This window comes from Strix aluco, chromosome 5 (genome assembly GCF_031877795.1).
Source record: "Strix aluco isolate bStrAlu1 chromosome 5, bStrAlu1.hap1, whole genome shotgun sequence".
Classification (NCBI taxonomy): domain Eukaryota; kingdom Metazoa; phylum Chordata; class Aves; order Strigiformes; family Strigidae; genus Strix; species Strix aluco.
The window spans coordinates 30,026,714-30,040,215 of record NC_133935.1 but is presented as its reverse complement, the minus strand read 5'-3'; the positions used below and the strand labels follow the sequence as shown (position 1 = coordinate 30,040,215).

Here is a 13,502-nt window from a genome sequence, read left to right as displayed (position 1 = left end):
CTCTGAGAACGAGTTGGACTACTTGCCATATTTCATGTGAAAAAATGGGCACAGTTTCTTGGAGGGGAAAAAAAAAACCAAAAACAACAAAAACCACAAAAAAACCCACCACCACCAAACCTGGACACTACATTACAATTCCTAACTGTTTTTTGACGGTGCCGGGAAGTGCCCGGTCCCGCCCGCAGAGCTCAGCACCGCACCGGAGCTCCGCACGAGCATGTCGTCACCTCGCATCTCCTTTCACCAGATCACATCACGGAAGATCCTGCAGCATATTGTGCATTACAAACGGGATCTGTAGGATTCGCAGGAATGTGATAATTAATTCAGTGAGGATGATGCTTAATATGGACTGGCCCGAAAGAAACGAGGTCTAAAAGGAATATGTGTGTGAAGGGGTGGGGGAAGGGAGAAGGGGGAGATATTTAAAGTGTTTGAACCATAAGGCAAATGCTCAAAAGCTACATTACGTTTGCTTCCCGACCTCAAGAGCAGCTTGAAGCTTGGCATATGCTGCAGTTCCTTACTCATCACCGAATCTAGCTGGTAAAGCTCGTCCTGACTGACGAAAGGGAAAGGCTCTGCTCTGCACCACTAGCAATTCCACCGCACCCGAGAACTTGACCTTGGCACAACTCTTTCTCCAGCCGGTATCACGACAGACTCTGGCACTGCTCCAGTAAGGCTTAGGCGCCAGCCTCCCCGGGAGCGACCCCCACTCGCGTCCTCCCCCACCCCAGTCCCCGCAAAGGCATCCCCGTACCCTCTCTTTAGCCGAGCCCTCGCGTCTGTGGACTACTTGGTGCTCTGCAAACTGGGGAGCGACAGCCCGTGGCACTTATCTACACAGAGCTATAGAGCTGGCGCGGGTCCAGCCTTTCCCGGTGTGCCATCCCCACACAGCACTGCAGCTTTGGTCATATGAGCAGAAATGATGAGAAAAGCACTTTTTAATCTTTTCGCACTTGCTTCCCTGTTCAAACAGTTGCAGGATGGCTATGACTGATGTGCTCAGCGCTGAGGATATCAAGAAGGCTGTGGGAGCCTTTTCAGGTGAGTGTTTTCCTCCCCCCCTTCTTTTTCACCCCTTTCGTCTCTTCAATTTAGGATAGCAGTGCATTTATTTAAGCTTGGGGAAGATTAGAGGATCCGGCTAGACAAACTATCAAATAAGGATGTATTTTCAGAAGTGCAGTGAAAGCCTGACAGGTTTATCAAGTACAGGGCTGCATCCTCAGCAATGTTGCCCTGCACATAAGGAGAGGAAATGTTTATTTTAAAGGAAGGCAAGCAGTAACTGCAGACAGACTTTGTTTCTACCGAGAGGATACTTCCAAAGGAACAAAACCCTCGGCGAACCAGGGTGGATTATATCTTGATGTGGGATAGGGAAGTCAGCCGTGGATGTCGGCAGCTTCCCACTCACCCCCGAAATTTAGTTTCAGGTATTACAGAACTGCTGTTTCTTGTTACAAGCAGATCAGAAGCCGCTCTTTTCTTACTTCCTATGCGGAATCCCCGGGTGGGCTTTACTTTTTGGGATGGAGCAGAAGGCAACAGTAGAGCAAGTGGGTGCACTGCTCGACTACAGAAGCTTTCTGCAGGACGGATGCCTGCAGCGGTCCGTACTTCCCTCGCAGACTCCTCTAGGTTTCAGACATTCCCTACCCCTCTAATTCATCGCCACCCCTAAATTGACAGCAAACCCTCCTCGTACTTGCAGAGATTCAGGTAGTTAAGGTTGCTCTCAAAGAAACGCCAGAAATGGTGCTCCGGGATGCACGTTATCTCCCCCCTCTCCCGACACTAGCTGGCTGATCGCACCCCCCAGGAGCGCCGGCTCTTTCCGTCCCGGTCTGAGCAATGACCTTCCCAAACGGACAGAAGCGCAGAACCCGCTGAGCCCGACCGAACTCAGCAGCCGGAGAGTCGAAGGGACCAACAAACTGCTGCGCTTGAGCCAGCAGCTGTTTTTCTCATTAGCTTCCCCTGTTCTAGGGCCATCTCCAAGTCCCGGAGCAGATGCAATTAGCAACAACTAATGACAGATCTGTCAAGCAGATCCCGAAAGACTGAGCCTCCTTAATTTTATGTCATAAGAAAAGCTGCGGCGGCAATAAGGATGCACGGGGAAGGCAGGGAAAAAAAAGTGCACAGCACGTTTTGGAGGTCACTATCGATTTCTAATACGCACCCCAGTCGTTAGGCTACATGTGTGGGACAAAAGGGGGTGCGGTTAAAGGACAGGAGAGGTGGAGCAGGCAAACTCATTTATCTCGGCTCTGATTTCAAGGGCTCTGTTTGGTTTTTTTTCTCCTCCCCGGCGATCGTGCCTCACAAGGTCTTGCAGGCAGCATACAGTACAGCGCTGCCTTGCAGTGTCTGAGCTCAAACCACGATTGCACATACCTTTAGCGGTCGAAATGCAACACTGATTTCTAGAAAGTCTTCAGGGAAAAAACAAACAGAACTGAAATAGCCGTGTGCTCCTAAACACTTCTCGTCACTAGGCTCCATGGTTGAGCAAGAGCGTTTGGTCTTTTCCAGGGCTGGGAATGTCAAAAAGTGACAGCCATCTAATAGTTGGAGTCCGCTCTCAGATTACTGTTTTGGCGTAAACTTGGGGGGGGGGGGGAGGCTTTAAGGCACTGAAACAAGACCAAGCAGGTTAGACTTCAGCTCCCAACTCTGTCACAGACTTCTTGTGTGACCTTGGGTAAATGTCCATCTCTCTGGAGCTCAGATCTTCATCTGCAAAGCAGAGACACTGCCCCTCTCCCCCTTTCTTTATTTCCATTAGTGTCTGCAAAGCATGGATGATTGCAGTTGCGTACGCCCAGCTCCTACCACAGCTAGGCTCGACTGTGCCTCCCAGGGCAGGACATGCAGCAGTATGGAAGAAAACTATGGGTATGTGCTGGTATATGTTTCCATGATTTTTCTAAGTAGTTCTCTGGCTTTTCATCTCCTATAGCGGCTGAATCTTTTAACTACAAGAAGTTTTTCGAGATGGTAGGATTGAAAAAGAAGAGCCCAGAAGATGTGAAGAAGGTTTTCCATATTCTTGATAAAGATCGAAGTGGCTTCATCGAAGAGGACGAATTAAAGTAAGTAAAGATACATCCTTTCTCAAATAGCCTCATCTTAAGAGTCTAGTTTCCTGTTGTCTTTTTTTTACAAGACTCTAGATAATAGCATACAATTCAATCTCTTGACTAGTACTTGTGTGCAATAATCAGTTGTTTGCTGATTATGTGATCTAAAGTCTGTTGGAGGTAGCTAGTTGTAACTTTTATTGCAGGATCCCTGAAAGACATGAATGATCAATACCTTACAGATAGTTCTTCAGCCAAATGCAGTTTCAGAGTAAACCACCACTCCTGAATGTTAAAGAGGTCAACAACAGAAGATACAACCCTGGATTCCAACTTGCATATCAAATCAGTGCTATAAATAAATACAAAGTGAAACTGTTCTGGAAAAAAACCTTTCATTTTTTCCATGCATCCTTTTCAGGTTTGTACTGAAGGGCTTTGCCCCAGATGGAAGAGACCTATCAGACAAAGAAACGAAGGCTCTTCTGGCTGCTGGAGATAAGGACGGTGATGGTAAAATTGGCGCTGATGGTATGTGATCAGAGGAGTAAACTTTCACAGTAACAATCGAATATTACTCTTACATACAAGAACTGAGGAAATCTAGGAATCACTGGGGCCTGTGACCTTCTGAAGGGCACAATTGGGATTTAATGAAATGCCAAGTCCTGCTACATTTGCCATACCTTGCTTGCAGGCTTTAAGGGGAAACAGAAGCCGAGTTCTGACACTAGAGGGGGCAAGAGTTTACAGAAACCGAGATGTAGTTCAGGCACACTACAGCATAGGACTAAGTACCGATCCAACTTCTGCTTCAACTATTTTAATTTTTCTGTTGGTTTCAGTGGGGTGATGATCAGGACACTGAGAGTTTAAAGACCCAAGCTTGAATATAAAACTTAGAAAAGAGAAAGAAAAAAATATGAGTACCAGCATTTCTGCTTGATGATTAGTAAATAGGAATGTAATGCATGACTTAGCAAAGCAATGCTCTTAAAACTCAAAGTCCAGTCTGCTACTGATTTTCCACACAATAACTGTCTGTCCAACATTTACTAGTATTTATGTGGGTCTTCATATCTAAGAAAGCTTGTCACTCCCTTTTACTAAATATGAGAACTACAAGAAAAGTACAACTTTTTCTCTCAAAGCATAGCTTAAAAAATTACTGCTGTTTTCTATTCCCCCTTGGGATGAATCAAACTAGCCTGCATACAAAATTTATCCTTCTTCCCCTTTCTGTATCCCTGAGACACACTGGAAGAGACATGAAGAAATGCATTTCTGAATTAAATCTTTCCTCATTGCAGGAGATAGTAGCGGAAGTTTGTGGTCAGAGTACTAAATCACCTAGACAGCAGGCAATTGTTAAATTTTCACCATATTGATAAGCCATATGATAGGTTGAAATATAAAAAAATACCTTAAAAACCTCGTATCTCTCTGTGTTACCTATCTTTGGGATCTGTAAAAAATATTTTTTTCCAAAATAAAAGCTATTAAAAAAGGGATGAAAAGCAAAATACAGTTAACTAACATAGTCTTCTAATTCAGAAGCTGAAAAAATGACACACAAAATTAGCCACTGATATATTAGTTAGGCAATATATTAGCTAAACTGCCTGTTCATAGCACACTGGCATATCAGTGACTATGACCCTGTTTCTAGACTAAAGCTTCTTCATTTCTGTGATCATGATTATATTATGGTTGCAGAGGAGCAATTGTGAAGCATCTAGCGGAAGTTCCCCCTAAACTTTAGCAGAGCTACTGAACCCAATGAGTGTGTCATTATCTGAAATGTCATATGCTTTATTATATGGGTCCTCCTTATTCCCATTAAAATTAGTGGCAGTGGCACTAAAATCAGTGGGCAAGATTTTCAGAAGAAAACTTGATTCAGGTAAGTAAGCTTACAGCTGATCCACCAACCTCACATCAGAAACATTTTCCAGTTATTCCCGGAAGGCTGCAAAACAAAAGCAGTATTAATTGGGTTAGAAGAATTATATTGCAGAATGATTTTGGCTTATACAAGAGAATACAGCATTAACTTCTTTATTTAAGATTGACCATAACTTTTTTTTTTAAAGTTGAAACAATGCCTGAAAGCCAGTACATTGTAATAAAGCAATATGAAACACCTCTTCTCCTTATCTCTTTCTTCTGCAACTTTTACCCTTCCTTAACTTTGAATGGGAATTACTCTGAATTTATACTCGATAACGAGAAGAGAATGAAGGGCTTTTTTCTTTTGCTTCTTCTGGCCATATTCCTACTGTACAACATTATTGGTTTCTTTTCCATTTCTTAAATTTGACTCCAACAGCAAATTGTTACACCAGAAAGGCTTGAAACACATGCAAAGTTAATAGCTGGGACTGTGACCAAAGTATGAGGATGACAGATCATTTCCAGCTTTTCCTTTGGTTCCTAAATCTAATTCCAGATTATAACTGCCTCTGTAAATAAAATGTAAAGTCTTGAATGTACATCACATTCATATTCAGTATTGCAATACTATATTTCTGTTGCAAACCATTTGTTTGTTTCCCTGTAACTGAATTGTCAGGCATTACCTTTACCTCTTGGTTCAAACATCAGCTTTGTACATTAGTAAATGATCACAAACATGCAGCCTTTCACAGGGGTTAATGTTAATTCACTAGATGGCCCTTGAACACCGTCCCTCAGGAGCCCACAGCAGTTGTAAGAACTTGATCTTCATGGATTTTTAACACCACAGAGCCATCTTTATCATCACAAACGTTAATCTCAACTGAAGTGGCCTTCTTCCAGTTAGGGTCTCACATTACAAACTTTCTCTTAGGTCTTCTACTTTAAACTTTTATCATTCCTACAAGACCACTCAGCTCAAAAATAATTTCACCAGTTTATCTTTTTTCCTATCAATATTTGTAATTTGTGGCTGATCTGCCAGTTTCAAACAGTTGAAAACTTGCAACATGTTCATGCAAGACATGATCACCTTCTGTGTGATGTCAAGCCCCCTCCATCTTTCACTGCTGTGAACAGAAGATGATGAATCTGAAAAAAATTGCAGGTCAAGGACAGGTTACCTAATAAAACTACAAACATTAGCTTCCAGATTGGATTGGGAAGTGATGCTGAAGCAGCTCTGTCAGCTTCAGGACAATGTTCATAAAAAAGAGAAGAAAAGAAAATTAAGATTTCTGATTACAATGGCTTTTTAAATCTATTTTGTGTATTAGCACTGAACATGCACATCGTGCCTTTCCATTTCTTGATATTAATAAACTTGAGAGAATATTCTAATTCTCTAGTCCATAGAGAATTTTCAAAGGTCCTGCACTGTAGACAGAACAAATTCAAATTTTTATTGTAAGTCAAATTTTATAGTAAGTCAAAATCTTTTCCTTTATACAGCTCAACTTCTGCAAATATTTTAAAATGCTTCAATTACTTTTTTAAATGTTGTAAAAATAAGACATCTAGCATTCAAAATACAACTGATAAGTCATGACCTTGCCACAGATAAAAGTCATGACAAAAAAGAAAAATATTCTGGAAGTCCTTCTTTTCTTATCCTTCTTTGTGCTCTTGTATCTTCTAAAATAAATTAGTGTAAGTCATTACTTATGAAGTTTCCTAAACAGATTTGCTATTGTACAGATAATGTAAAAAGCATTTTTTGAATGAGAAATCATTAGCCTACAACATGTTCTCTGTAACTATATCTGTCATTTCAGTAAAATACTGCAGTGTATGCATTAGGCTGGTGTATACTACCAAACTATACTGAACACAGTGAAACATTCCTCTCCTTTTAAGTCGGAGCTTTGACAAAAGACAGCTAGTAAATTATTTTACATGGCAAAATAGTCTAAATCCTTGTAATTTAAAACTATTATTTGTGCAAAGAAAGATATAACGATTTTGTTTGGAAGGAGAATTACAACAGGAGAAGAGGATGTAGTCAGTCACAGGGATTCTCTCACTTACAGGCCAGACAGCGGCAATAAACATTTACAAGTGGCAGGAGCTAACACACAGTGCCTTATCTCAGAAGTTTTGCATATACGAATACACTCTACCTCCACAAATACCACCTGTGGTTGGGCTACCTTCATGTCAAAATAAATAGTGAACTAGTTTACAAGATTATTCAACTAGAACATCCTTGAAATATTTAAAGTATATTGAGAATCCTGGAAAAAGTAGAAAGTGTATAGCAGTTATTCATGAAGGAGTATTTTATGGTTTGCTGGCTATCAGAAAGTACCCGTGAAATATATTGCCATTAAGTGATAAAATCACTATCAGAATGTATTATGGAAAATATTTGGCTGCAAGTCTGAATAACCTTTTTCAAATATATCCTGTTGATACATATTATTATAAAAAGGATTTAATTTAGCTGTAGCAAATATGACAACTCATTCTAATAGAATATGCATAGTTAGTTTTCCCTTTTGGAAAGGTTTCATCCACTGCAGTTCATGTTTCTTTCTGCAGGATTTATTCACACAGTGATTTAATAATCATAGCCTTTTTCCTTTTCTGCCCAGAATAGTTTGGGTTTCTATCACAAGCACTTTATGTTATCTCTTAAATTCAGTTTGCAACACTTTCAATCTATGTACCCACTGTGTACAGGATTTATTTTTGTTAAATAATCTGCATCACTAATCCTAATTTGGATTTACATCTTTCAAAATTACGGATAAATCTGGATTTCATTTAAACCCTCTGACACTTTTATTTCTCAGTGTGGTTTGACAGCATTTGGCAACGTGGTTTTTGGACACGTCATCAAAAGTGCTATCTGTTTGCACACACCAGTCAGTAAAGATCTCACTTGTTTAGAGTTTAGCATTTTTCAACTGAACATTAAAATGTTAAAATTTTCATCTTCTATCTTTTTTAGTTGCAAGGCATTACCCTTCATTATGGCAAACTTCAATAATTTTCTCTTGGGCCTTCCCTATTTGTCATCTTCCTCTCAGCTGATTAAGTTAAACCTGTAAATCACTCTCTCTGTACACCCTCTAATCCCTTTATCATCTTTGTTGCCCTTCTTGGGATTCCCTTCAGTCTGCATTTCCAGTGCTCTGAGGCACACACAACTGTGAAGGTATTCTCATGTGTAACTGTTCCAAGGTTAGATGGAGTTAGGAATTATAACCTCCTTGGGTAATACAGTATTCAGAGTGCAGTATGCCACGCACCAGGATACAAATGTGCCTTTTCCACACTTTATCATCCTGCTGAAAGCCATTATATATACACCAAAGCATAAAATAACCCCAAACTGCAGATAGATACATTTATGTAAATATTATGGATGTAAAACTAATAAAAACACAGGGAAAAGTCCTGGTCCTCTGCAGTCACAGGAATTTTTCTCATTATCACCAGTGTGGTCAAGATTGCTACATAGGTTGGTGTCAGCCTTCTGTTTTTGTAATCTGTTATTTTCAGTCAATTTGCCCTTACAAAATTGAGTTTGAATGTAATATATTTATAATAGAGGGATGCGAATACTCTGAAAGACTCATTAATGATTCTCTTTGCCAAACTCTGATATAAAGGAAATTTATCTCACTGCAAAATTAAATTTCTAGTTCTTGCCTTCATCCCATTGAGACTTACAAAGGAATAACAGGGAACTAACCAAGTTCTTCAGATGAATAGCGGTGGACAGTCTTGACAGTCTGGCATGTATAGCATTTCTTCCTTACCCTCAGAAAACCCTTTCATTTCACTGTAAGATTTCCTAAGTCATACTTTCCCTTTTAATTAACTTGGATTTCATTGTTCTTCTGTTATTGTGATGTTTCTGCTACACCAGTGACTCTGTAATCATTGTAATATGCTTCCTCCTTCTTTACATTTTCTTTTTTTAACATTTAAAAAAATTTTTCCCTTCTCCAGAATTTGCAACTATGGTGGCTGAATCATAAAGGCTTTGACCAATGCAAACCCTTCACCCATCCTTCACTGCCCAATTCCAACCACCTCCTGCTGACTGCTTTGGCTCCCGTTATATTTATTTATGTTATTTTATACTCCAGCTCTGTTCTCTGCAATCCTGCAACTCTGTAATTGTGCTGAAAGACACTGTTAAAATAATAAAGGTCACATCAATCTGGGCTTTATTCTCTCTCACTAGAACTTGTTTCTTATTTCCTGTAGGCTTGGCACACACTGAGAGAAAATTTTACTCTTTTTTGCTGACATCCCTGCTGCTTTATCCCTAGCTAGGGTAAGGTGGGAAGAAATTTTAAAAATTATTTGGGATAAAACATGCATATAATGAGTCATCCAGTCCAAGTTCCAAACTGTGGCAAAACTGACTGCATTAATTTTAAGCCATCCTTGCTAAATGGATGCATACTCATAGCCTGGAAAATCTCTAGTGATGGCAATTACCCAACTTCATTTGGCAGTTTGTTCTTTTGATTTAATCAGTGTTATAGCTAAAAAACAATTCCTAATATTTAACCTACATCTCCCCTGCTGCATTTTGGTGATCAGAAAATTGATCCTTGTCTGTATCATTTGTTAAATTTGCCTGGTGCAGGGGGATTTTGGGGTAAAAGTTTCGACAGGAATATCAGTTGGTGTCAATCATGCGTCTGGATAACTTCATAAACTATTAAAAAGTGGTCACTTGTGAAACACAGAATATATTTCCTAGCAATTGTTACACAACTATCTAGGACAGGAAGAATGGAATACTCACAAGAAACAACAGCATGAACTTCAGGAAAAGGGACACCAAGATTCAGGTGTGATGCTGCTGTTGACACTCCCACTGTTAAAATAGTATATTAAAAAATCCCATCAAAAATAATTTCTTCCAAAACTTTACCAGAGAAGTGAATATCTTGTTTTGAGTTACATATAGGAAACTGAGACTCAAGCTAAAGAAATGACTAACCAACAGTAAGCCTATGACAGAGCCAAGAGCTAAACATTTGTCTCCCAAATCCTGTTCAGTAACTTTGGCACCAAGCTCATGCTTTTTACCTCATGCGGCGGGAGGGGGTGTGTGGGGGTGTGGCCGCGGGGGAGAATCCTTTTAGGCAATGTCTTCCCCACATCTTGACAGAAACCTGATTTCTACTGCAATAAAAAAGAAGGATATTTGCCATTTCTGGATTCCAAACTACTCCCTGCAGCAATAATACCTTATTCCACCCAGACTCATCCCTAATTTAGTATAAACAAAAAGACAAGGTTGAAACCCTCTCACCACCGCATTGTACAGAATACCATTTCTGCCACAGTGATTACCCAATGCTACTCGGGAAGCCAATAAACACTCGATAAAGCCATTCTAGATTTTCACTCTGTAGTAACTTACAAGGAAGACTTTTTGCTGAAGCTCCTGTGCGTTCATAAGAAATCCTTTGGTTTTGCACAATGTCTAGACGGATCTGAAGAATGTAATGATTTTTAACTATTCTAAATAAAGAGAATGAAAACGGATTGCAATGCAGCGAGTTTATTTACTTATTTTTCTCGGCAGCTGCTGACCTCAAGTGGCCATAAGGCGTAATTACAAGAGTATGCAGGGCTACAAGAAAAACATTAGGAAGCCAGCTACTGAAGTATCATGAATGAAGATCCGTGCAATTAGAGAATCGACAAAAACATCGTTATATAAACAAAGCCCTTTATAGTCTCTTTCTATTCTCTGAACCTTCAAGGGTTTATGTTTTAATGCTTCACTGGATGGCATGAAAGCTGAAATTTTACCCATGGCTTTAACAAAAAAAATAGCACAATAGAACAAATAGCAAATAAACACAGCCATTAATGAATCTAAAAATTATTTATAGTACATTATGTGAAATAAAGTAAGTTACAGAAACATTCATGGGAATATTTTATTGGCATAAAAGTCTGAAGACCCCAGTGGTTCCTATATCAGTCTTTCTTCACATTATTCCTTTAATCACTCCCGAACAAGCAACACTGAGTGCCTAATTTAGCCTGAAATTTTTCAGCTATATAGTAATGGATAAGACAAAAAGAAATATCCTTTACTTTCAAACTGAAAAAGTTACACTGAGTAGAGAGACCTCCAAAATACCATCTTTACTTTTCATGGTTGCAGTACCTGATATTCTAAACATGCATTTGGTCAGTTTATTCAAATATGCAATTGGTATACTCAGAATTCTCATACAAACTGTTTTAAAACACTTTTTTTCCTAACTGTATTGTAAATTCAAAGTTCAGTATTTCATGCCTCTATTACTGAAGAAAAAAAAAATTCAAACATCTGTGTAATATAAATAAATCTCTGCCCAAACATAAAATGAGTGTTTTATCAATCATCATCAAACTATTACTTTTTTTCACTGCTGGCTCTTCAATGTTTATCTTAGATTCTTACTTTTCCCACCCAAATTCCTTCCAAACCTTCCCCAAATCTTGAACTGTTCCATTTCCAATTAACAAAAATTCTCAGAATTTTCCTGTTAGGTGGAAGTTATCTAGTCATGGTTCAAAATGCATCCAAATGCAAAATTTTAAGTTACAATAAAATATAAAATAAAACATTATACATAGATTATATTAGATTATTCATTTTCATATTGCTTTCATTTTAATGTCTTTAAGACTGTCACAGAAACTACTGTAAAGACTGAAGAAAGCAGAATTTGCTACAAAATTTAATCAGACTTTCAGCAGAGTGTGGCTTGACAAATACAAAAAAAGCCACATTACCCCACAATGTACTATTTCATGAAGAACATGGTTTTCACAGGCATAAGCAAAGGAGAAAAATTAAGTTTCTCCAAGAAACATTTACCTTAAATTTCTTAATTGGCATCTTACATCTTCTTCTTTGTCCTGAACAGTAAGTGTTCTGTAATTTTCTTCCCTATTGTAATACAGTAGAAGTTATGAAAAAAACCCCAACTCTAGCCATCACATTGAAGACAAAATTTTAAATAATGAGCACACATCCTTTCCTTAGATTCATAGCCAATGGTTTGTAACGAGACACAACTGGATGATTTAAGATATGTAAATTATGTTTACACATACAAAAAAAGACACTATTTGTTCACATTGGTATTGTATATTGCTAGGGAATACAGCTTGCTCTCAGCTACAGTTCAAAAGGAAGAAGAGACAAATCCTGAAGTCATAGATAAACCATCATTTCCTGACAAATTACATTAACATTTGACAAAAAGGCTTTGTACCAACAGACCATCACCAACTCTTAATAAATTTATTCAATCACCTTTTACCATTACCAAACCCCTAACCAACAAATTCATAATTGTTTATGCTTTAAGAGTCCTGCCAAGCTCTTAATGGATTTTCATGGATCAGCAATTTTCCATGTCTTATTTTGGGAATCAATGGACTGGAGGCCATAACACCTGTTCACTTTGCAGAAGCTGAGCTAGGATTTATATTTACAGTGTATCCACCAGTCCTGACCTCAACACTGCCTCATGTCCTATGATTACTTCCACACTTCACGTTCACTTCATTAAAGCAAAGCTTGCTTGTTTGCTTCTTTTGTCTTTTCTGACTTTGCATCTTTTGGGGGGGGAAGTAAGGACAATTTTTCCTAGTTTCTAAATACTTTCGAAGACTGTAAATGCAGTTTACATTCTCCTTTCCAGCAACACACACAGAGTTTTATCAAAGCCTCTGTGTTATAGTATCTAAACATTACCAATATTCTGTCCAAAACAGAGTTAATATTCTTATGGGATTAAAAACTGCAGCATTGCATAATACTTGCAACAAGTTCTGCCTCAACAAAATAACGTCAAGGATTATGAATTTGTACAAGGTTCACTGAAGACACAAATTAGACCACAACATTTTTATTAATGAGCATAAAGCACAAAAGAACTTCATTTGACTAAAATCCCAAATTGAGATTTAAGTGGTCAGCCGATAGAGAACACATTATTTTATTTATAAATCAATTGCAAGGGAAAGAGAAATTGCATTGCATGCATTAACACAGCAAAACTGAGCTGCGGTTAAAGCGCGTGCTGACGTTCTTTTTCTACCACCACCCAGGCTTTAGCACATGCCAGTGATTAAAATACCTCCTCTAGGTCCTGGATGCTGTCATAGCTAACATGTGCTTGAACCTGAGCTGCTGCACCTTCATTCTGAGAGGGTCTTTTAGCAGATTATCTTTTCCAAAGAGACACACCCTTTAGAAATGCCAACACTCTCCAGAGCTCCAACATTTAACAGTGTTTCTCCTAAACAAGAGAGAGTGAAGCCAAATGTGTCTGGAAGGGGTTAGCTGTGTGCATGAGAGATCAACCATCAAAACTTTCCCAGGTGGTAGGATCTCCTAATGTAGGATAATTACTTCACAAGGGAGGAAGTACATTTCTGGTTACCGCTCATCTGGTTAATAAA

General features: G+C 38.9%; 1 protein-coding gene across 2 annotated transcripts; it reads left to right on the top strand.

The window, feature by feature from the left end:
• Positions 1 to 534: 534 nt before the first annotated feature.
• On the top strand, positions 535 to 9,238 carry PVALB (parvalbumin). Of its 2 annotated transcripts, XM_074826561.1 has the most exons (5): positions 535 to 682; positions 989 to 1,056; positions 2,978 to 3,110; positions 3,520 to 3,629; positions 9,015 to 9,238. In XM_074826561.1, the coding sequence occupies exons 2-5, from the start codon at positions 996 to 998 to the stop codon at positions 9,041 to 9,043; spliced, it is 333 nt and encodes a 110-aa protein (XP_074682662.1). In that variant the 5' UTR covers positions 535 to 682; positions 989 to 995; the 3' UTR covers positions 9,044 to 9,238. The 2 variants fall into 2 exon arrangements, with proteins under 2 accessions (XP_074682662.1, XP_074682661.1); XM_074826560.1 differs by lacking the exon at positions 535 to 682 and having other exon boundaries at positions 901 to 1,056.
• Positions 9,239 to 13,502: the final 4,264 nt, after the last annotated feature.